The sequence below is a fragment of the Thamnophis sirtalis genome, unplaced genomic scaffold (assembly GCF_051295495.1).
Source record: "Thamnophis sirtalis isolate CommonGarterSnake01/CBP01778 unplaced genomic scaffold, rThaSir2_p1.2 scaffold_1, whole genome shotgun sequence".
In the NCBI taxonomy this organism is placed as follows: Eukaryota; Metazoa; Chordata; class Lepidosauria; order Squamata; family Natricidae; genus Thamnophis; species Thamnophis sirtalis.
Genome location: NW_028261381.1, coordinates 7,614,244 through 7,639,317, shown reverse-complemented (window position 1 = coordinate 7,639,317; position 25,074 = coordinate 7,614,244). Strand labels below are relative to the sequence as shown.

General features: G+C 41.0%; 3 protein-coding genes across 6 annotated transcripts in view; 1 reads left to right on the top strand and 2 right to left on the bottom strand.

The window, feature by feature from the left end:
• Positions 1-158: 158 nt before the first annotated feature.
• Positions 159-6,589, bottom strand: PPIL3 (peptidylprolyl isomerase like 3). The gene is made up of 6 exons (XM_087707310.1): positions 6,462-6,589; positions 5,479-5,553; positions 4,699-4,792; positions 3,180-3,247; positions 1,656-1,774; positions 159-433 (listed from the first exon to the last, which is right to left on the bottom strand). The coding sequence occupies exons 1-6, from the start codon at positions 6,462-6,464 to the stop codon at positions 307-309; spliced, it is 486 nt and encodes a 161-aa protein (XP_087563436.1). The 5' UTR covers positions 6,465-6,589; the 3' UTR covers positions 159-306.
• A 2,867-nt stretch (positions 6,590-9,456) lies between these two features.
• Positions 9,457-25,074, top strand: part of NIF3L1 (NGG1 interacting factor 3 like 1) — a 24,069-nt gene continuing 8,451 nt past the window's right edge. The window contains exons 1-6 of one of the 2 annotated variants that reach the window (XR_015695680.1): positions 9,457-9,928; positions 13,439-13,604; positions 17,596-17,722; positions 21,085-21,223; positions 22,337-22,420; positions 22,857-23,065. Coding sequence is in view for 1 of the 2 variants with exons in the window: in XM_087707307.1 (XP_087563433.1) it covers positions 9,493-9,928; positions 13,439-13,604; positions 17,596-17,722; positions 21,085-21,223; positions 22,337-22,420; positions 22,857-23,041 (1,137 nt within the window). In the remaining variant the exon portion in view is untranslated. Of the gene's footprint in view, positions 9,929-13,438; positions 13,605-17,595; positions 17,723-21,084; positions 21,224-22,336; positions 22,421-22,856; positions 23,846-25,074 lie in introns of those variants that run through there. The other variant, XM_087707307.1, reaches the window with a different exon arrangement.
• Positions 23,170-25,074, bottom strand: part of ORC2 (origin recognition complex subunit 2) — a 26,610-nt gene continuing 24,705 nt past the window's right edge. For all 3 annotated transcript variants that reach the window (XM_014057340.2, XM_087707297.1, XM_014057354.2), the window contains one exon: positions 23,170-24,465. In XM_014057340.2, coding sequence (XP_013912815.2) covers positions 24,382-24,465 — 84 coding nt within the window. In that variant the 3' untranslated portion in view covers positions 23,170-24,381. The remainder of the gene's footprint in view (positions 24,466-25,074) is intronic.

Here is a 25,074-nt window from a genome sequence, read left to right as displayed (position 1 = left end):
CTGATATTGCAGATTCTTGCTGGATTATAAAAAAAAAATTATGATGCCTGGTACCTAAACTAGTCTCTGTATCGCTTTTCCAAAAGAAATCCTCAGCTAATCTGTGTGTGTGTGTGTGTGTGTGTGTGTGTGTTTTTTTTGACAAAAGTGAATATTAAAAAATGGGAGACTAATCAAACCAGGTACACTGCCTCGATCCTAGGTCAAACAGAACAATGTTTTGATTTTGAACAGTTTCAATGTCAAGGTTTGGAATTTCTCTTCTGTAAAATGTTCGCATTTTTAAAAAAAGTTGGTCTGTCGCAGCTATTGAGCAAAAGGGTTAGCGTGAATTGTCACATCTTTAATATGGACATCATTCAAGGGGCAGAATGTCTTTTCATTTACGGGCAGCTTCTCCAGCTCATCCAGGGTATCCAAGCCATCGATTGCCCTGCAGAGAGAAATAATTAATAATAATAATAATAATAATAATAATAATAATAACGTTACGACGTCCTAGGCCCCTGGATGGGGCCCGACTAGTAACCAATGCCAAATCCGGTGAAACAACTGGCCGCTGTGATACAATTGTATAACAAGAACAATAATAATAATAATAATAATAATAATAATCGAGAAGGAACATCAAAAAAATCGCAAAATACCAGGACTTAAAAATCGAAATCCAACGACTATGGCACAAACCAGCAGTGGTAATTCCAGTGGAAATTGGAACACTGGGTGCTATTCCAAAAGCACTGGAATTACATTTAAAAGAGTTAAAAATTGACAAAATCACCATCAGTCAAATGCAAAAAGCCGCACTGCTTGGATCTGCACGCATATTACGAAAATACGTTACGACGTCCTAGGCCCCTGAGTGGGGCCCGACTAGTAACCAATGCCAAATCCGGCGAAACAACTGGCCGCTGTGATACAATTGTATAATAATAATAATAATAATAATAATAATAATAATAATAATAATAATAATAATAACAACAACAACAACAACAACAACAACAACAACAACAACAATTATCTTGCATAGAAGCAGGTGTCTTCTCTCATCTTTGTTAAAAGCTGTCATGGGGATACATGCTCATTTACAAATAGGCTGCCAGGATGCCTGTAGCCAATGACAAAAAGTCAGTGGGAGACAAGGCAGAATGGTGGTATAACTTTTTATCATGCTTTCCTTCCATCTAAGAAGTTCTCTAGTAACTCAGCTGTTGCCTTTTTAGTAGACAGTCTTCCAAGGATGTAGTCACCCATGATTTTAGTTTTTCAAGAAAGTCTATGTGACACAGGGATTACTATAAGTAATTGTTATATAGTGGGCTTCAGTTTCTAGAATCTCCATTGCTGTGATTTCTGGGAGTTGCACGTATATTTGGAAACCAGTTTGGAAAAGTTATGCTAAGGTCAGGTTGCTTAACAAATAGCAGAGGAGATATCTTAAGATAAATTTTTTGTTCCCTAAATCATGCATGCTCTACCCCAGTGTTTTTCAACCTTGGCAACTTGAAGATGTCTGGACTTCAACTCCCAGAATTCTGGGAGTTGAAGTCCAGACATCTTCAAGTTGCCAAGGTTGAAAAACACTGCTCTACCCTACTAGATCTCTATGGTATATAACCTTGTATTTTATTCAGTAGCATTTGATTACTTACTTCCCAAAGACAGTATACTTCATGTCAAGATGTGGCTGTTTGCCATAAGTGATAAAGAACTGAGATCCATTTGTATTCGGACCATTGTTTGCCATGGAAACCACTCCACGGACACTGTGCTAAAAATGAATCAGGAAATTAGAACATATGCACTCTGGTAAATATTTTTTTATTTCTAACTTTTTATGTTTTGTCTTAAGATAGCTTGCAGAATAAAACTCTAAACAGGCAAAAGCTTGACATATCTTTGGGCTGATTTGCTAAATTCAGCCTTTTCCAAACTTGAGGCTAAGGTTCTTTACTGTTTTCTGCTATAACATCCTCTAGTTTTGTCAATGCACTGTGGGAAGTTATCATCCAGCCCTCTCCCAGAAAAAATGAAATATCCTAGGAAATATTGAAAAGGCAAAATATTTCTCTGGATGTGAGGAGAGAGAGACATGCTTTGAAAGACAGAATAGTTGCCTGTAGCTTCCTGCCCATCCCCACTGTTAATGGGCCAAGCTAGTCCACTTTACATAATAAAGGCTTCTCCACTTCAGCTACAGGGGTGGGTGGGATTAAGGAACTTCACCCAACTCGCCACATGGCATCTGAGAACTCAACCAAACCTGGATTCAAAACACAGTCTAGAGAGTAGCCCCCTGCATGGCACCATGGGAGTCTGACAACCAATCAGAATACATTTCTTACACAGGAACAGGAAACGGAGAGGTGGGACTGAACAGGTTATAAAAAGCCTAGCAAGCCCCTCCCTCAGCCCTTCTCTTCTTCTCCACCAACATTGAACCATGTGGTCACCTTTTTCTGTTCAGGGCTCAAGCCATGTGGTCCTGTCCACCAATAAACCATCTTTCCAAGCAGCCTCCATGTCTCCAGTGTCTTTTTCCCCCACTTGGAGCCGAACCCAGAAGGACATTTCTTTCAGCAGCACATGTTCCAAAAAGAACAGTGGCATTTTCCAAAAAATCATGAAACTAAATAAAAGAACAATTTCTTTCTCCGAACTAACTTTGAAACGTTTCCTTTTGTTCTGGCCATCTCAGGTTAAGTAGAAGGTATGGATCCTGTTGATGGATGGATAGAAACCCCAAACTCTGATTTTGAACAAACCTATAATTTTGCATTATGACTCAGCTAGGGAAAAGACTCTGTTGGGTCTATCTAAAGCAGTGTTTTTCAACCTTGGCAACTTTAAGTCCTGTGGACTTCAACTCCCAGAATCCCCCAGCCAGCACAGCTGGCTGGGGAATTCTGGGAGTTGAAGTCCACAGGACTTAAAGTCGCCAAGGTTGAAAAACACTGATCTAAAGCATTATCAATCTTATCTCCTAGCTGTACTCATGCCCCAAACCTAAGTCGATCTCTAAATACCTTCCTTTCTCAGAGGGAATGGGGAACGAAGTGACCAATGTGATGATCTTCAATAGTTGAGTTCATAGTTACCTTATGCTCAGGTAATTTCAAAAAAAGAAAATGTACAACTTGAACAAGGAACCCCAATGACCAAAAAATAATAATCACCTTTAAGTATTCACTGTATTCATCTTCAAACTTCCTGCCCCAAATACTGCTTCCTCCTTTCCCAGAACCTGATGTAATCAGAAAGCAATAGGGCCGGGGAGAAAGGGAAGAAACAGATACATGGATCAAGCGGGATCCAAAATCAAGGCACAAAATCAACAGCACAAATAGCTCCATAAATCCAGGTACCTTCCTCTCTAGCCCATAAGTTGTATCTCCCCCAATCCCCCCCCCCCCAAAGTAATAAATAAAATGGAGAAGGTTTTTTTTTCCCACATTTTGGCTGGAGTTTCTGAAAGACACAACAGATGCTAACTGTTCTCTAGCTGCTCAAACCCCAGGCAAGCTTTAAAGGACCTCTTAAATCCTAGAAATTTATGATTTTTAAGATGGCTGTGTGTTTTTCAGAGCCGAGGTGGCGCAGTGGTTAAATGCAGCACTGCAGGCTACTTCAGCTGACTGCAGTTCTGCAGTTCGGCTGTTCAAATCTCACCGGCTCAAGGTTGACTCAGCCTTCCATCCTTCCGAGGTGGGTAAAATGAGGACCCGGATTGTTGGGGGCAATATGCTGACTCTGTAAACCGCTTAGAGAGGGCTGAACGCCCTATGAAGCGGTATATAACTGCTATTGCTATTATTAATTTTTTTAGATCTGCTGAATATACCTATGTACAATATCAAGTTTAAAAAAACTACGGAGGGATCTTTGGTGCTCTCTGAACCTGGGTGTTTTCTTGCAGGCGGTTCATTACCCATCATCCGTCGGACAGGAAGTGGGTTTGCTTTGTTTATATTCTAGTGGCTCCCTCTGTTGGTGCTGAGGGGGGGTTGATTCTTTGGTTGGGCTGTTTACTGTTAGCTTGTTTAGCATTTCCTTGATTGGAGTATTGCCTACTTATTGTTGATCTGATGTTAATGCAGATGTTAATCTCTGCTCCGTGGCACGACAAAACCGCGGTCCACTAAAGCGCGCCCGATTAAAGCGCGTACCTGACGTCATCAGCAGCGTGACAAATACGACCGCGGAGAAAAAAGGGCGCTTTAAAAAGCGCTTTTAAAGCAAGCCGATTCACGTAAAGGTAAGGGTTAGGTTTAGGGTTAGGATTAGGTTTAGGGTTACGTTAAGCGTTAGGGTTAGGTTTAGGGTTAGGTTAAGGGTTAGCGTTAGGTTTAGCGTTAGGTTAAGGGTTAGGTTTAGGGTTAGGTTAAGGGTTAGGTTTGGGGGGGTTAGGGTAAGGTTTTCGCGTTAATTTTAAGTTTACTGCTCACAGCGTGATGTTTTCGTCGCGCTGTGATGTCAGGTACGCGCTTTCGTCGAGCGCGCTTTAGTCTACCGCAGTTTTGTGGTGGAACCCTCTGCTCATCTGGGTATTAAAAAAATGACTGGCAAATCAGTTTTCAAAATGTGCATAAAATTACAATTATCCTCATCTTTGTAATAAAATGCTTTCCTTAGCAGTAAAGTAGTCTTGTTTTAGGAGAATGGCACAGTATATCTAACTTTCATAAAAGGAATTACCAGTTGGGTCTCCCGTCTGAACCATGAAGCCTTTGATATTTCGATGAAACGTACAGCCGTTGTAGTAGTTACTAGCACACAGAGCCAGAAAATTCTAAGGAAAGAATCAGAAAGTCACTTAAGAAACAAACCATGATGCAAAATATTTTATACTCATTCCAAAGACTTCTTTAGATATAATAGCCATGACCAGATGCCGGGCTTAAATAGGGCTCAATGAAATCTGAATACATCTTTCATGTTTCTTTCTTCTGCTAAGCCATTACTGATTGTTAGTGAGAAGTCCAACAAATCAGTTCTAAAACATTTTGACAGCTATGTCATTTAAATAAAACATAGTTAATAGTAGAATGCAAGTAAAAGATGTGAACTAAAATAGATGAAAATGCTCTGCAGAACCATAAAATGACAGAAATAGTAAGTTTATTGGGTGTTTATTTATTTTGTCAAAACTAAATGTATAGATGTAACAGAATTAGGCAGCTAACTTTATAAATTGCAGCAAAATGCCTATTAAGACATGAAATTGGTTAGTATCTTCTAAATCTTTGGAAATTATAGTTCCTAAAATTTCCAAGCGGCGTGGCCAATAAATTGGGCCTAAGAATTCTAATCTTAGCTGCATCAGATTAAAGAAATATAGGGTTGGGATGGCTTTCAGAAAGATCAAGAAAGCATACCATAGTTTGCGGTCTTATAAATTCTCTTATGCTGAGCATTTTGTTTATAAAATCTGAATTGTTCCTCCGTTCAATGATATCTTTTATTTTCATGACTTACTTCACAAGCTTTTGGTGTCCGTTCACAGAATAACTCAATTTTGATGTCTCCAACATCAGTGTGCAATGTGACAGCCTGGAGGAGGAATTGAACTATATATATATATTTTGCAGCAAGACAAAAAAAGCAGTCAAATGTACTACAGCAATCCAATTAAAATAACTCACTGTAAAAGGAAATACAGTGTATATGTAACGTCTCATTGATTAATTTCTAAGGGATAACAGTTCCAGTCTAACCAATTCTTGTTGGAGAAAGCTAATTTAAAATATCAGTTCTTTGTGCTTTTGTAGAGAACATACATCAATTTTCTGCATTTCAAATGCCAGACTCAGAACGGGTGTGTACAATAGCCTGGACCCAGATTTAGCCATGTTTAGAGTTGCAAAATCATCCAGGCAAGTCAGTACTTCCATTATAATTTTCCACCATCCCCACCCCCCAGCAAGACTAATTCGAGACCCATAAGGTATAAAGCAAGATTTATACTGATCTGCAAACAAGCAGGTGTCTGATTTTTTCTCCACGGAAATCACAAGGCATGGGTAGTCATTGATTTGGGGGTTAACAGCCCAAAGAAATATGGATAACTGGAATGCTGATGAGGTCAAGTCAAAAACACTTGTTGGGAAACGTTTCACCCAAGATCTGGCCAAGTCTTTCAAAACTCCCCGTGTTCAAGAATGCCAAGTCGACACTATAAGTGAAATTGTCTATGAAGATGAAGCAACTGCAGTTCTGCAGTTCGGCTGTTCAAATCTCACCGGCTCAAGGTTGACTCAGCCTTCCATCCTTCCGAGGTGGGTAAAATGAGGACCCGGATTGTTGTTGGGGGCGATATGCTGACTCTGTAAACCGCTTAGAGAGGGCTGAAAGCCCTATGAAGCGGTATATAAGTCTAACTGCTATTGCTATTTGCTAAATGGAAGGCTATTCCGCGAGACATAAAGAGGTACGGAAGGTCTTGAAGCCGCAACCCTCACCATCTTTGCCGGTTAGCCGATAGACAACGAGGCGCCCGTGTCCGAAGGAGTCCCGGAAAGCAGCGCTGCTTTCCCAGAAGAAACTTTCCAAGAACCCCAGGTGGAGCAGAGCGGTTTCTCGGCTTAAAAAGGGGCCGATCTTTTTTCGCTAGATACCCCCGAACGGGGCAAAAGCAAGGAGAAAAAACTCCGACCGCCTCTCCACTCGAGGAAGGCGCGCGAATCCAACCGTGCCCAGGCAGCGCCTTCCCGTAGTATCTTCTTACATTCAGGCCCCGCCTAGGGGATCCGCCGCGCTCGGCCTTTCTCCCGCGAAGAGCTGCGTTCCGCCTCCGCCGGGCGGCTGAGCGGAAGGAGGCGTTTGCCTGCTTGCTTGCTCGCTTGCTTGCTTAAACCGCACGCGTGCAAGACGGGAGTTGAGGTCGTGGTTCACACGTAGCGGTGTTTCTTTTTTTCCCCCAAGGCGGGGAGAATGAAGCGATTCATTTCAATAGCAATCTGAATTGCAATCAAGAATCTGAATTGGCTGAATGGGTAAGGAGGCAGCTGCAAAGGGAGCCCCCTCCCCTTTCAAATCTCTTGTCCTTTATTTGGGGGGGGGGTCTCCTTAAAACTAGGAAACTGGTGGGAAATGCCGGTTGGTTGGAGCCGTGCAATCGTTACAGGGGCTAAAACATACGGCAGGGTTTAATATATAAGGAGTTGAGAAAGGTGGGGTTTTTTTTTCCTCCCTGCAAAAAGGACTGTTACTTTGTATTTTATGACGTCGCTTGTTTTTTTTTTAATCTCAGGAATTCGTTCACACAAATCAATGTATATCGGTGTATTTTGTTTGTAAGCCGCCCGGAGTCCTCCGGGATTGGGAGGCCTATAAATCCATTAAATAATAATAATAACAGATGAATATTGAAAGGGGGGGGAGCAGCAAGGCAGAAGGAATAATGGTGATCACATTTCTTTTGCCAACGTTTGCATTTGAGTGGATTCTCTGTTGTGCAAGAAAAGCATTATCTTGTCTCTGATGACACGCATGTTCCCATTTCTGTCGTTCTGGTGGATTTGACTGCAGCTTTCCTGATCTCATATTTACATCTTAGATCAGTGTTTCTCAACCTTGGCAACTTGAAGATGTCCGGACTTCAACTCCCAGAATTCCCCAGCCAGCGAATGCAATAGCAGGGAGAGGGAGATGCCATAAATAGGACTAGATCAGTGTTTCTCAACCTTGGCAACTTGAAGATGTCCGGACTTCAACTCCCAGAATTCCCCAGCCAGCGAATGCTGCCCGGAGTCCTCTGGGATTGGGCGGCCTATAAACCCATTAAATAATAATAATAATAATAACAGATGAATATTGAAAGCGGGGGGAGCAGCAAGGCAGAAGGAATAATGGTGATCACGTTTCTTTTGCCAACGTTTGCATTTGAGTTGATTCTCTGTTGAGCAAGAAAAGCATTATCTTGTCTCTGATGACACGCATGTTCCCATTTCTGTCGTTCTGGTGGATTTGACTGCAGCTTTCCTGATCTCATATTTACATCTTAGAGCAGTGTTTCTCAACCTTGGCAACTTGAAGATGTCCGGACTTCAACTCCCAGAATTCCCCAGCCAGCGAATGCTGCCCGGAGTCCTCTGGGATTGGGCGGCCTATAAATCCATTAAATAATAATAATAATAATAACAGATGAATATTGAAAGGGGGGGAGCAGCAAGGCAGAAGGAATAATGGTGATCACGTTTATTTTGCCAACGTTTGCATTTGAGTTGATTCTCTGTTGAGCAAGAAAAGCATTATCTTGTCTCTGATGACACGCATGTTCCCATTTCTGTCGTTCTGGTGCAGCTTTCCTGATCTCATATTTGCATCTTAGATCAGTGTTTCTCAACCTTGACAACTTGAAGATGTCCGGACTTCAACTCCCAGAATTCCCCAGCCAGCGAATGCATTCGCTGGCTGGAGAATTCTGGGAGTTGAAGTCCGGACATCTTCAAGTTGCCAAGGTTGAGAAACACTGTCTTAGATGAACAATAATTGCTGTTTTGAAAGATCCGAATGATTCTGGAGATCTGACCTTCAGAACACTAGCAGCCTACATTCAGGTAAGCAGGAATCAAACAGGCAAAACAATACTCTAAGGAACTCCTAAAGAGGAAACTACATTCCTCACCTCCCCAAATAGCAGGACAAGCTGCTAGATATAAACATGCAGCAAATGCCACATGTGTGCTCTTATTAACATGTTAGCTCTTGCTTACCCCATATTGGCTGGATTACTGCAATGCGCTCTACATGGGGCTACCCTTGAAAAGCGTTCGGAGACTGCAACTAGTCCAGAATGCAGCCGCGCGAGCCATATTGGGTGTACCTAGCTACACCCATGTTACACCTATCCTCCGCGAGCTGCACTGGCTATCTATTGGTCTCTGGACGCAATTCAAGGTGTTGGTTATTACCTTTAAAGCCCTTCGTGGCTTAGGACCAGCATACCTGCGAGACCGCCTACTGCCACACTCCTCCCAACGGCCGGTAAGATCCCACAGGGTGGGCCTCCTTCAGATGCCGTCAGCCAGACAATGTCGGCTGGTGGCTCCCCGGAGGAGGGCCTTCTCTGTGGCTGCCCCGACCCTTTGGAACGAACTACCCCCAGAAATCCGGACCTCACCCACTCTCATGGCCTTCCGAAAAGCCGTCAAGACCTGGCTATTCCGGCAGGCCTGGGGCTGTTGACCGCATTGTTGAGGTCCAGCCCCGACTGAAATGAATGTATCGGTGTTGTTTTTTAACTTGTCTATTTTATTTTTTATTTTATTTTATTTCCCCTCTCTGTAAGCTGCCCGGAGTCCTTCAGGATTGGGCGGCCTATAAATAAAATTAAACTTCAAACTTTATTCATTTGCACTGGTAATGTTGCTGAGTCAGGTGAAGCTCTGCAATAGAACTCCTGAGCCACTGATAATCTCTTTTGTCAAGATTGCACTTTCTGTTCCTTTTTGGTTTATGTTTTTGCTTTTGGGTTTTCTAGAAATCTGAATGCCGCTGCCCTGTTTGAAGCTGATTACACGGCCTTTTTTGCAAGCACCCTCCTTGATTGCTCAGCCGTTGCGCTTCGTCATGGATCTGAAAGATCTCGTTGCCTCCTTAAACAATTTTGCTTCGCTTTCCCTGGCTGAAAGTTGGGATAATGTGGGGCTGCTGGTTGAGCCAAGCCCTCCTCATATTGTCAATACTCTTTTTCTCACCAACGATTTAACTGAGGAGGTGATGCAGGAAGCCCTGGAGAAGAAAGCAAACCTCGTTCTTTCTTACCATCCGCCCATTTTTCACCCACTGAAACGTATAACGTGGAGAACATGGAAGGAACGCCTGGTCATCCGAGCCTTGGAAAACAGAGTTGGCATTTATTCTCCTCACACAACATATGATGCTATACCTGATGGAGTCAATGACTGGCTTGCTACAGGATTGGGTGAGGCATTCTTTTTTTTAATACCGTATATACTCGAGTATAGGCCGACCCGAATATAAGCCGAGGCACCTAATTTTACCACAAAAAACTGGAAAAGTTATTGACTCGAGTATAAGCCTAGGGTGGGAAATGCAGCAGCTACCGGTAAATTTCAAAAATAAAAATAGATACCAATAATGTTTTTGAATATTTATTTCAAAGAAAAACAGTAAACTAGCGGTGTATTCAATGAAATACTTCACTCACCTCATGATGCTGATGTCCCGCTGTGATGATGATGTCCCATGCAGCCGCGGGAGCGATGTCCTGCCTCCTATGACACACGGCACAGTGATTCCTATCATTGGATCACTGTACCAGAGGAGGTGGGACATCGCTATGTGGCTGCTTGCCATAACAAGGAGGAGGTGGGACATCGTTGCAGAGCGGCAGGAGGGGGAGGAAGGGGAATCGTAAGACAGCCCTGCATTACATTAGAACGTGAGGAGGGGGGATGGTGCGGTGCGCGCTGCGCGGCAAACTGACACAGAGGGAGGGGAAACTCACAGGGGCACTGGGCCATTCACGAGTGTCACCCAGCGGCATGGCCCCGCCCCTTTTTCTCCTCCATTTTGGGCAAATTTTTCACTGACTCGAGTATAAGCCGAGGCGGCTTTTTTCAGCCCAAAAAGTGGGCTGAAAAACTAGGCTTATACTCGAGTATATACAGTATTCAAAAGTTTTATTTCTCTTAAAACAAACATTTCATCATTCCTCAATCAGTAAGACATCAAAGTACAATTTTTTTGTATGTCAAAATAATTCTAGTTTACCACCAAATTCTTGTTTAGCCTAATGTATACCCCTCCCCTCCCTCCCCCCTCCCCCCAGCCCCCCTCCTCCTTCCCCCCCCCCACTTCCCAGAACCCGTACACGGTATGGATTTTTAACAAACACAGTCTAAAATCTGTTGAAAAAAAGAAATAAAGAAATTAATGACATTCTACATTGACCTTAGCTTCTTCTTGATGACCTAACTTTAAACAATTTAAATCATTTCTGATCTTAAGCATAGGCTAACTGGAGTTTCTTGGTCCCGTATTTATTTTGCATATAGTCAATCCATTTTTTCCAGTCTCGTTTTTATATCTCTCACTTGAGTGATCTTTAAGATATGCCGATATTTTAGCCATCTCGGCTAAGTTTGTAACTTTCAATGTCCATTCTTGAGGCATTCTTGTTAGGAATGACACCTTATGTAAAATAAGAACCTATGAGCACAAGCCAAATACAAAGTAGATAATAACACTTTATGTTTTAAGATGTTATTATCAACTATGCGTTTGGCGTGTGTTTTATGTTTTAAAATGTTACGTTTGTATTCTTGCTAGCATTTTTATATTATAAGTTTCTGTTGAAATGTGTTGGCAGGACTGTGTTAGATAACTAAAAGGTGGCTTAGTGGTTAGGGTGCAGTACTGCAGGCCGCTTCAGCTGACTGCTATCTGCAGTTCGGCGGTTCAAATCTCACCGGCTCAAGATTGACTCAGCCTTCCATCCTTCCGAGGTGGGTGAAATGAGGACCTGGATTGTTGGGGGCGATATGCTGACTCTGTAAACCGCTTAGAGAGGGCTGAAAGCCCTATGAAGCAGTATATAAGTCTAACTGCTATTGCTATTGCTATTTGTTGCTGTTTGGGGGGGGGGGGAAAGGCAAGGAAAACACGGAATGGATATTATTTTATGTGACCCGTCAAAACTGCGGTAGACAAAACCGCGCTCGACGAAAGCGCGTACCTTACGTCATCAGCAGCGCGACAAAAAAAAATAAAAATAAATTAAATTGAAATTAAAATAAAATTAAAGCAAGCCGATTCACATAAAGGTAAGGGTTAGGGTTAGGGTTAGGTTAAGGGTTAGGGTTAGGTTTAGGGTTAGGTTAAGCGTTAGGGTTAGGTTTAGCGTTAGGTTAAGGGTTAGCGTTAGGTTTAACGTTAGGTTAAGGGTTAGGTTTAGGGTTAGGTTAAGGGTTAGGTTTAGGGTTAGGTTTGGGGGGGTTAGGGTAAGGTTTTCGCTTTAATTTTAAATTTACCGCTCACAGCGCGATGTTTTCGTCGCGCTGTGATGACATCACGTACGCGCTTTCGTCGAGCGCGCTTTTGTCTACCGCGGTTTTGTGGTGGAACCATTATTTTAAACAATGACAAAACACTAGACTGAAGTATATATCCATGGCCAACTATTATTTGTAGGGAGATCCTCTCTCCTCATCTTGAAGTACCATACTATTAGCCCCAATATGTAGACCAGGCCATGAAATCAGCTCTACAGAAAGGCTAAAGAACTTTTATTGTTTTGAGCTATAATTACAGAATTGTGCTGTGTCTCACCTCTTTCTTATACTCTAGTGACTTAGGATATGTCTGTCTCAACTACCTCCAAATGTTACCTGGACATTCTGAAATTAAAAGGCTCTTTAGCTCCTTTTGCCTAGCCAACAGATCCTGCGTATCTCTGTCAAAGCCATCTACCTTATCCTATACACATAGCTATTAAAACATTGAATTGCCGTACGTTTCCGTTAAGGAACAATGAGCTTGGCTGTAGCTTTAAATAATTGCTTCAAATTATGATTTTGCCCTAAGAAAGCATATTCTATAAAGGGCCAGTACTTAAAAATGGAAAATGTATATGATAACCATCTAATTGATACCTTTTCAAAGGGTCAATGTGATGGTTCCACCACAAAACCGCGTTCGACTAAAGGGCGCTCGACGAAACCACGTAGCTGACGTCATCACAGCGTGACAACAGCGCGGAGAAAAAAGCACGCTGTAAACGCTAAACCTAAAATTAACACCTAAACCTAACCCCCTAAACCTAATCCTAAACCTAACCCTAAACCTAACCCTTAACCTAACCCTAAACCTAACCCTTAACCTAACCCTAATCCTAAACCTAACCCTAAACCTAACCCTAAACCTAACCCTGAACCTAACCTTACCTTAACTTGAATCGGCTTGCTTTCAAAGCACTATTTAAAGCGCCCTTCTTTCTCCGCGCTCGCTGTTGTCGCCCTGCTGATGACGTCAGCGACGCGGTTTAATCGGGCGCGCTTTAGTCGAGCGTGGTTTTGTCGTGCCACGCAATGTGATATGGCTCTTTTAATTCTACTGCTTCAGATTCATGAAGTAGGGCAATCCAAATAGGGCACTAATGCTTCAATATTCTGTGCACAAATAATATGCACATACAGTATATGTGCATATTATGTATGTGAATGATAAACATGGATGGTCAGGAATTCTAAGCGAAAATGTTAACAGGCTACAGGAATTAAGGCTCTCTGCCCCTCCTCTGCCGTTTCCTTGCAAGGGGAGTTTAAAAACGATTGTAGTTTAATAATTTTTACGCTCTGCAGTAGTTTCAGGACTATAACTTAATTGTTATAGTGTAATTTGATTGGTTGGCAAGGGAAAACCTGGGCAAGAATGCTGTGCAAATCATTTAATTGGCTCTGCTTTTTCTCAGGCGCTTGCACCGTTGTTCCTCTGAAACACGCTACAGCTTCCACTTACCCTGTCGGTGGGCCTTTCCGGGTTGAATTCAACGTATCCTCCGCTGAAAGTCTGGAAACAGTCTTATCCCAAGTCTGTGCAGTGCCAGAGGTATCACTCATCGCAACTCAACCTGCCAGGTATTGCTAGAGACCATTCTAGGTTTCGTTTTATTGAGCTTGTATGCCGCCCACTCCCGAAGGACTCCGGGCGGCTTACAATAAAACAAGGGAAGGGGATAATACACAAGACAACATATTAAAATATACAACAGTCACAATTTCCGAGGGGCTGGATATTTCGAAAGCCCCCCGGCCTGCTGGAGCAGCCAGGACTTAACGGCTTTGCGGAAGGCCGGGAGGGTAATGAGGGTCCGGATCTCCACGGGGAGATCGTTCCAGAGGGCTGGAGCTGCAACAGAGAAGGCTCTCCCCCGGGGAGTCGCCAGCTGACACTGGCTGGCAGATGGGATCCGGAGAAGGCCTAACCTGTGTGATCTAATCGGTCTATGGGAGGTAATCGGCAGGATTAGACTGACAAGGTAAAAGTAAAACCTGGTAAAAGTCGATGTTCTTTATTGTCATCAGACAACATTTTTGAGACTGTATAAAAAGAAAGCAGTACATATTATCTAACTTGCTAAAAGGCTATGTACTTTAAATCCTCCCGCTTTGGGTTATATAGAAAATAGGTGATGAGAGACCGCCTTCTGCCAATTACCTCCCACAGACCCGTTAGATCGCACAGGGTCGGCCTCCTCCGGGTTCCGTCCACCAGCCAATGCCATCTGGCTACTACCCGGGGGAGGGCCTTCTCTGTTGCAGCTCCGGCCCTTTGGAATGAACTCCCCGCGGAGATTCGGACCCTCACCCCTCTCCAGGCCTTCCGGAAAGCCGTCAAAACCTGGCTGTGCCGGCAGGCCTGGGGTTGATGAGTTCCCCTCCCCTCTCGACTTGTATGGCCGTATGACTCTTGTGTATTTTAATTATCTGTATTGTGTTTGTATCCCCTTTCCCCTTTTGAGTTGTTCGCCGCCTTGAGTCCCTCCTGGAGAAGGGCGGCATACAAATAAACTAAATCTGAAAATCTGAATCTGAAAAGCTTGCAAAAATATTCTAACTTAATCCAGTAATTTTATTCTCTTTCAAACTAATATCAAACTAATAAATTTTGCTTTCCATGTAATAACAGATTTTTAGTTTAAGACCATACTTCAAGAAAGCAGTGTGTTTTTTTCTCTCTCAAGTATTAGATGTACTTCTGATGAGACATGCTGCTTTGCATTACATTTCAAGCCAAATAAATTCATTGAGAGCTAGGAGCATTTTTAAAACTACTGTAACTAATATGATTCATATTAAATGATAATAGCAATAGCAGTTAGACTTATAAACCGCTTCATAGGGCTTTCAGCCCTCTCTAAGCGGTTTACAGAGTCAGCATATTGCCCCCAACAATCCGGGTCCTCATTTTAGCCACCTCGGAAGGATGGAAGGCTGAGTCAACCTTGAGCCGGTGAGATTTGAACAGCCAAACTGCAGAACTGCAGTCAGCTGAAGTAGCCTGCAGTGCTGCATTTAACCACTGTGCCACCTCGGCATGAGCTTATCCCTCTGTGCCATAAACAAAGAACCAATCTCTTCCCATGCCAGAACTGTTTACTTCTGTAGCCAAATACTGTCTAACCTGATAGGAATGGCTCTACAATTAGTCAAAAATACCAAGCATTAAATTTGCAACCAGTTATAAAAAGCACAATGATATGCTTTGGTCCTACATTTTTGGTTGGTGGGTCACAGTTTTAATGAATTAATTATATACTGCATTTATTCTTTCCATAAATAAATCAAGGCAGTATTCCTTCCTCCTCCTATTTTTCCCCACAACAATTTAGCAATTAGCAATTTAATTAACAATTCTACAAAGTGGGTTGGGCTGCGAGAGAGAACGATTGGCTCAAAGTACCCAGCCAGTTTTCATGCCTAGACCTTACAATCTCCTAACTTCTAGCCTGCTTCATTAAGCAGTGTACCAAACGGTTCCACCACAAAACCGCGTTCGACGAAACCGCGTAGCTGACATCATCAACAGGGCGACAACAGCGTGGAGACAGAAGTACGCTGTAAACGCTAAACCTAAAATTAACCCCTAAACCTAAACCTAACCCCCCAAACCTAATCCTAAACCTAACCCTAAACCTAACCCTAAACCTAACCCTTAACCTAACCCTAAACCTAATCCTAACCCTTAACCTAACCCTAAACCTAACCCTAACCCTTAACCTAACCCTAAACCTAACCCTAAACCTAACCCTTACCTTAAGTTGAATCGGCTTGCTTTCAAAGCGCTATTTAAAGCGCCCTTCTTTCTCTGCGCTGGCTGTTGTCGCCCTGTTGATGACATCAGCGACGCGGTTTAATCGGGCGCGGCTTAGTCGAGCGCGGTTTTGACGGGTCATGGTACCAAACTGGCTCTCACTGATAAAATGTCCAGTTCCCTCTCTGTGATCTTGGTGCTGAAGTGAAACAGGGCAGATAAGCATACATCAAAACACCTGAAAACCCAGGAAGGAACTCCATGGTCCCTAAGGACCATGCTTATGAATTAGGCCCACTCCCATACTCGTCACACATTCATCTCCAAGAATGTAGCCTTTCTCCCTGCAAAAGTGGCCCACTCTTCCCCCTCCACGTGAACTGAAGACACACATAGATGGAAAAGAGAACAGCATTATTTGCCTTAGATGGTATTTTATCCTTGTTCAAATCTATGAATGGCATCAACCAGGATTTTCATATAGCTGCCAGACGACTTGACAGGTGGCATAAGTCCTGCTTAAACTTACCTGCCAAAGATTGTGAATCACTGCGGAGGGGTGGTGGTGGCTTGTGCATTATTACTTTTTTTTTGCATAGAAAGTTTTTATTTTCCATTTTCATAACATATAATCACATGTATACTATTACATAGTCAATATCATGTTGTATTATTAAGTAATTACATCAATTCAACTTACCATCAACTACCAAAGGAAAGAGAGAGAGAAAAACCCAGTTATTGGCTCTTCTGCTCTCCATACACCATATTTATACCTTATCCGACACTTTCTTCCCCCTCTCTCCTCCCCCTTTCTACATCCTATCTTCCCTCTATCATTTTCTACTCTACTTCCCCTTCCTTTCTCCTTCTCCTCTCTCCCCTTACCACTCCTCCTTATAGACCTCATCTTCCCCCTTCCCCCTCTCTCCTGTCCCTCTCTTCCTATCTTTCTTCTCTCCTCTGCTTCCCCCTCTTCTACATCCTGTCTTCCCTCCATCATTTTCTACTCTACTTCCCCTTCCTTTCTCCATCTCCTCTCTCCCCTTACCACTCCTCCTTATACACCTCATCTTCCCCCCTCACCCTCTCTCCTATCCCTCTCTTCCTATCTTTCTTCTCTGCTTCCCACTCATCTACATCCTGTCTTCCCTCCATCATTTTCTACTCTACTTCCCCTTCCTTTCTCCTTCTCCTCTCTCCCCTTACCACTCCTCCTTATACACCTCATCTTCCCCTCTCACCCTCTCTCCTGTCCCTCTCTTCCTATCTTTCTTTTCTCCTCTGCTTCCCCCTCTTCTACATCCTGTCTTCCCTCCATCATTTTCTACTCTACTTCCCCTTCCTTTCTCCATCTCCTCTCTCCCCTTACCACTCCTCCTTATACACCTCATCTTCCCCCTTCACCCTCTCTCCTATCCCTCTCTTCCTATCTTTCTTCTCTCCTCTGCTCTTCCTCTAATTCACTTGGTGTATTTCAGCTTCTGAGCAAACTCCCTTTTGTGTTGATGATATTTATACTTCCATTTCAATATACATAAAAAAGAAAAAAATAGCAGTATACATGTACAATCATAATACCTTTAAATAAACTCCATAGCATATAATCACATGTATACTATTACATAGTCAATATCATGTTGTATTATTCAGTACTTACATCAATTCATCTTACCAAGCTTGTGCATTATTACTAAAGGCAATGCATTTTGTGACCCGTTCATGTGAGAGAACTGGAAGTACCATTTATATATTCAACCGGCAGCATATTGTAAGGTTTTTTTTTAATTAATATTTCTGTTCCAAATTTCCAAGGATTGAAAGGGAAGAACAAACACGTGTCAGCTTGAACTGTTCTCAGCTAGCTTTGGTGCAAGTGATAGCCTTGCTTTCCCAGAAGAGCCTGCTATATCAAACAACAGAAATCATATCACTGCAGAAGGTAAACCACACACAAACAAATCAAAGTTTATTTTCACACAGAGAGAGTGTGCAAAGCTGCAAAAAAGAATAGACGAAGATATAGCATGGGATGGAGGAAGGTTGCTTGTCTTAGCAAGGAAGCGAAAGAAATAACTTAGCAAAGAGATGTTCTATTCCCAGCAGAAATAAAAGGGATTCTTTGCAGATAAAACTGTAGTTTCCTAGCATATTCAGGAAGTTTGAAGAAAGTATCGATAAGAGAACAGACTGCTAAGAAACTGTGACTATCAATTGTATACCGTATTTTGAAAAATGAGAGAATATAAGGTACAGCCTCAAATGAGCTCAACGTCTAATAGCCATTTTTAATATAAATTTTTATTTTTATTAAACAACACACACACAACAAAAGAAAAACAAAAAACACACCAAAAAAAACCCCATCATCACATACAGCATGTCGTTTGGTTACAAGTGTTGTTACATCCATGTTCTCGAATAACATTTACCATCACAGATTTTTCATCTAGTATAACTAAATATCTCACTTTCATTGTACAGTATATGTTCAATTACAATTAGTATTATTGTTTTTTCCCCCAATAAACCTAATTCCCCTACATTCCTAATTGTCTATTTGATAACAGTATACTTTTATATAATCACAAATCCCAATATAAAAAAAATACCAACCATTTATATTTGTATGTCACTATTTTCAATTATGCATAATTCCACCAATCAACTATCGGGTATGTTTATGTTCATTATTGTCCTTGTATATCATACATTCAAACAGAGATCTTATTCCTTCATTTTTCAACAAAATATTCTAAATAGTCACTACATATATATACCAATTTTTAGTTATTCCCTTATTAAAATTATTTATCAACAAGATATCCTTGTAATATATTCTTAGGGTTATACATTATATCACCAATCCTCTATGAAGTATACATAAAATCATTGTTATCCTTATCCATTTTAAAACAAAAAATTCTAAAATATTCAATTCATCTATATCAGTTTTTCATTGTATCATTGTTAATCTATTTCACAGCATAATTGTGTTGTCATTTAACTCCTTCAGTTAAAACATAAGTAAAACATTTTTCATTTCTATCTTATAAAATTGCTCGTCCTCTTGTTCTCTAATTTCAAATGTCAATTTACTCATTTCAGCACAGTCCATTATTTTTCGAATAACTTCTTCCTGTTTTGGTATTGTTTCATTTTTCCAGTTTTTTGCAAATACGATTCTGGCTGCTGTTAGCATGTTTACAATCAGATATTTTAAGTCTAATAGCCATTTTTGATTTTTGCAACCCCTTCCCATCTTTTCTTTAAACATATAACTAAACAAGTTCTATGGCTCCAAAAACAATATGCCATTCTCCCCTCTTTCTTTTACCATTTGCTTAAGCAGCACCTGGCGTGCTGAAATGCTTGTCCATTCTTTCTTGAGACTTTGGGTATTAAGGTATAGATAGTCTTTGACTTATGGCCACAGCTGAGCCCAAAATTTTCATTGCTGAGCAAGGCAGTTGTTAAATGAGTTTTGCTTCATTTTATGACCTTTTTGCCAGTTGAGTGACTGACTACAGTTTTTTTAAAAATATATATTTATTTTCTTTTAAACAAAACAACACATACAAAACAAAGCAAGAAAAAAAAAGCAACTTTCCTCCATTTCATCAAGCATGTCGTTTAGTTACAAGTTTTTGTGCATCAATTCTTAAGATTAAGAATAACATCACTGGTTTTGCATTAAACATAACTGAATATTTCGCTGTCATTGAGCATTATGTGTTCAAATTACCATTAATATTCTTTCATTTGTAACAATCCTTATTTCCTTGAATTCATAGTTATACATCAAATAACAATGAGTCTTTAAAGTATTGTAATATCATCTATCTCCAAGGAGAAAAAGCGGAGATTAGAACAAAGAATTCCCATTAATTTATAATATACATTCATATTTTCAATTGACCGTAATGTCACCAATCATCCAGAGTTCCAAAAATAGTTTTCCATTATTATTAATCCATATAGTGGTTAAGTATTTCAAATCATATGTATATCAATTGTTCATTACATCATCATTGGTCCATCTAATATACAAAGATCTTTCTAATATAAAATGGTCACTGCATGCAATTATACCAAAGTGTTCAAATCATCCCACTCTTATACATTGAGATCATTATTGTCCTTTATATATCATGGACTCACTACAGTTGTTAAGTGAATCGTGCAGTCATTAAGCAAATCTGGCTTCTCCCATCGACTTTGCCAGATGCCAAGTGCCCAAAATTTTATCACACAGCCAGCCACGTGATAAGTCAGTGCCATTGTAACTTTGAATGATCACCAAATGCATAGTTATAAATCAAGGACTACTTGTATGTTATATTTCAGATCTGGAAATAGGACAAGCATAATCAGTAATTTGTGGTGCATATATGGGATAGTTGTGAATCACAAGTTGACCTTGACGTTCTCAAATTTACTGTTTACATGTTAACAATCCACCCTAAGCACATTTAGTGTCTTTTAAAACGCTTGATCCGAACTTGGAAAAGATTGATAGCTATATGTAATAATTGTTAGTGCAACTGATAGATGCATGTCAAGGACAAATTGTGAAATATATTATGGTGCTTTTAGTGTTGTGGCCCAGCAGGTGCTGTTGGAGCTGCTACCAGACTCCGACAGCGAGGGGCCCTCTGAGTCAGCTCTGGAGGATGTGGAGGACCCTGGACCCAGAGTTCCGACTCCGAGCAGGGCGCAGAGAGGCTGGTTGGCCACCAGGAGGCACCTGAGCCTTGGCCCAGTGGGGAGGAGACAAGGGAGAGTGAGACGGAGGCCAGTAGTGAGTTGTTCCTGGATGCACGCCATCGAAGAGCTACTAGGCGTCAGGAACAATTATGCAATTACAGGAGGTGATTGTACTCAGCTGGTGGTCATTAGGCTCCTCTCCAGACTATAAAAAGCTACTTGTGCACACGGCCCTCTTTGCAGAAGTCAACACAGGTTTGAATGTCGGAGGACAGTACTGTGAGCTTGGCAGGCTGGATTGCTGCCAAGCCTTATCTGTGTTTATTGCTGCTTGAGTTTGAGTTGCTGCCAAGGGCCTTATCTGTTTGTTATGCTTGGCTTTCAGCCACCGAGATTTTGGTGTCTTGCTATTAAAGTACATTCCAGTTAAGCTTGTCTCGGCATTCGTTACTGGACGGAGGAGGGGGTCAGAACACTTTAGTATAGCTTCTTGTATTTAGGAAAACAGACTCATTTAAATTTCCCTTGGTTCTTACAGCAAGATAACTGCCAGAGCACTTTCATTGTAACCATTTCATTTTTTTGGATTCTTTTCAGCCTCTACTTGCCAATACTGGAATGGGACGTTTATGCACATTGTACGAACCGGCTCCCATTTCTCTCTTGATTGAACGATTGAAAAGTCACTTAAAATTGTCTCATATTCGTCTCGCTCTTGGAGTAGGGAAATCACTGGGTATACATTTACTTTCTCATTTTATGTTGACTTTTGCTACTTGCTACCTAAACCATTAGTTGTTCTTTATTTTGTGAGATGATGCTTCTTAGGGCAAGAAAAAGCTGCATCTATTTCGAAGTGATTTGTTTGACTGATACATTCAGAGGAGCCACTTAGGGTAAAGCATTGCTCTGCGTTAAATAAAAATAACCTGGAATGAAATAAAATTAACCTGGTTCAGCCAGGCCAGTCATTTAAATAACTTGGGTTGTGGGGAGGGGAGGCGAGCATTATTTGAAAGTTTAGAATATTTTAAAATGTTTGGAAATGACAAGTTAGACTACAAACAGTAAGAGTTCCGTTTCAGAGTGCGAGAAAAAAGCAATCCACACCCATCATTATACTTCAAAGTCTCATTTGATCACATTGTGTTGCAACTGCACTCTTAAGAGGCTGTTATATTGCCTACTTTTATCTAACACTCACAAAGCACTGCTCTAAGTTAGAATTAATTGCTCTGACCAGCAGATTTCAGATTTAGTTTATTTGTATACCGCCCTTCTCCGGGTGGAACTCAGGGCGGCGAACAACTCGGAGGAGGAAAAGGGAACATAAAACACAATACACATGGTTAAAATAAACAAGAATCATACAGCCATACATGTCGAGAGGGGAGGGAACTCATCACCCCCAGGCCTGCCGGCACAGCCAGGTTTTGACGGCTTTTCGGAAGGCCTGGAGAGAGGTGAGGGTCCGAATCTCCGCGGGGAGTTCATTCCAAAGGGCCGGAGCTGCCACAGAGAACGCCCTCCCCCGGGTGGTAGCCAGGTGGCATTGGCTGGTAGACGGAACCCGTAGGAGGCCGACCCTGTGTGATCTAACGGGTCTTTGGAAGGTTCTCTTTTTAACTGAAGATGAAGGAACCTGCTTGTTTGAGTCTGTAAGGAAAACCAAAGGCTTGCACAGGGTTACTAAAGGCCTAGGGAAACGACAGTCGATCAAGTCATGTATTCCAAGCTGTAATCTTTAATCCATTGCCCATCCACTCTTCATCATCTCAGGGAAAACAACACACCGTAAACTAACCACAAAACCTGCAGCACTAAACTATGCGAATTATTCTTTTTGTAGAGTCCTCGGTGAAGGTGGTTGCTCTTTGTGCTGGCTCAGGAGCAAGTATTTTACAAGGCACAGAAAGTGATCTCTATGTTACTGGTGAGAGAAACTTTTTAAAACAGCCGTCTACTAAAACGTATTTTCTTATAGATCAGAAATACCATTTTCTGTTAACATTGTAGCTAAATTTATCTAAATAAAATATTAATATCCCTCTTTCTGCAATACCACTTATCTACTTTTTATATGAAATATGAAGATCCTGGTTTGCTGGAAATAACCCAAATTTGTAAACTTAAGTACAGTAATGCAAATAACTTGCAGAGAGCTGTGGATCTGGAAAAAATTCCTGAAAGCCTCTTAGGTATTTTGCTGCATATTCCTCTATTTCAGATATTTTTGCATATTTAAGAATGTAAATTTTACCTATTTCATCACACACGCAGATTCTGGGGATAGTTTTACTTAAGAATCATAAACAAATAAACCTTACTTGAATGTTCCATCCCAACAGACCTTTCTCTTTGCATTGTAGGAGAGATGTCCCACCATGAAGTACTCGATGCTGTTTCCAGAGGGATCTCTGTGATTTTGTGCGAGCACAGTAACACTGAACGAGGCTTTCTGTTAAAACTGAAAGAAATGCTCGCTGTGCATTTTATGGATAAGATCAATATCATCATTTCTGAAAGAGATAGAGACCCCCTTCAAGTCGCGTAAAAGAAACAAATGTTGAGAAATAATGTAAGTGTATATCCTTTAGAGACTTAATAAAAATATTGGCAAAAATATGCTTTGATTCCTAAAATGTTAACAATAATAAAATGTTAGCGAAATGAGTAAATGGCTGGTTGAAAAAAAGCAAAATTTATTTTACAATAAATTATTCTACAAAATGTATTGTAGCAGAGAAAAGTACACTTGAATGCTTAGATTTTTATTTTACATTTTGAAAGTATCAAGTTGGAGGAAAGCTAAGTACAGTTTCCAATTAGCAGTATTCTCTCACTGAATATTCTTTATCCGTTCATATTTAGTTTGCCTCATTTTACTTGCTCCAACACACTATCCTTGTCCTCTTTTCCTTCTCTGTGGTCAATTTTGTTGGTTACTTCATCCTGGGTACTTCTTGGGCAAATCAATATTTGTTACCCTAATTTCTAATTGTACTTTCTGTATAATGATACTCATTTTTTATCACCAGATTCGAACCCATTTGTCATCAATTAACATCAGTCAAACATTGTCCTATATCATCTATATCAATATAACATAAACCTCTGAAGCCAAGTTTACTTCAGGAGTGATATGGGAAAAGAGATATTCTGGAAGAGTCTAGAAACAGTTTGTTTTCAGTGAAAGCTCTCTCAGTATTTAAAAAAATAGTCTCTAAGACAAAGAAATAGTTATATGGCATAAAAGAACCATACAAAAGGACACAATTGCATGTTTATTTTTATTCAGACAGCTTTTAAACAGTCATTAGGTAAAAAACAAGTTAAATAAGCATATTTGCAATTGTTGTTGACAAAAACACAGTTGTCATCATATTTAAAATGGCTTATATGGGGGGATCCTTTGTTCCCAATTAAGGCTAAATTTTTAATAAACAATGATATCCACATCTCTGGTATCAATGGTTTATTTTGCTCAGGTCCAACCAGTTTCCTAATCCAATCCTTCCATCTCACATGACACACATTTGAAGATCAATAATGGTCTGCCTATGATCTATTAAAAATATACCAGTCAATAGCTGAATTCAGCTATTAATAAGCAATCGCGTATATTATCAAGCACAAGTTCTCCAATTCAATCCTTATTTCCGGAAGATTTATGAACAGAAGGCACAGCAATATCAGTAGATGACATTTCCTTGGTCTACAATAATATAGACTGGCAAAGAGAGAAACCTGAGCAGCTAAAAATTGTCTTGCTTATAACAGCATCACATTCCATTATTACAGGTAGGTTATAGACTCCCGAGATCTGCAAAATGGCCACACCTTAGGATAAAATTCAACAATTCTTAATAGAATTGCCCTTGAACATGTGAGCCTTCAAACATCATTATCTTTTTGCAAAAAGTCAGCCAATATTCCAGCTTCCACAGGAATTAATAAATATTCCACTCCATCAGCACCCTGAAAATAAATTGAGAATTAGCTTAGAAATATAAAAATGATTTTTTTTAACTTATTCCCTCTAGTACAGAAGTCCCCAACCTGTGGACATGGCCCACTACTGGGCTGTGGCCTATTGGCCACTGGGCCACTTGAATAGTTGGCCAGTGTGTGCATGTGCACCTCCACTTGCACCAGGCTTGTGGTATTGTGTGGGTGCTAGCAATGCCATGAGTGCACCCCCACTTGCAATAGCATCGTGCGGGTGCTAGCAATGCTGCAAGTGTTGTGCGGACGCTACCTTCACCATGAGCACAACACACACACCCCTCATACTAGTGTTGCAGCAGCATGCGGGCGCTAGTGTCCTAAGCGTTGGGGTGGCACTTGCAGCCCCATTCGTTGGTGCACATGCACATATAAAGGTGCCTTCCCCCCCACCTCAGGCTGCCAATCTAGAAAGGTTGGGGTACTCTGCTCTAGAACATAATTCAATATTTTGTGAGGAGTACAGTAAAGTTATCCTTATGTTTTACTCTGTATAACTGAGTGAGAACATTATTTGGCGTCTATCAATACCCTAATTGCAAAAAATATGGCATTTTATCTTCATTAAGAACACCTAACGTG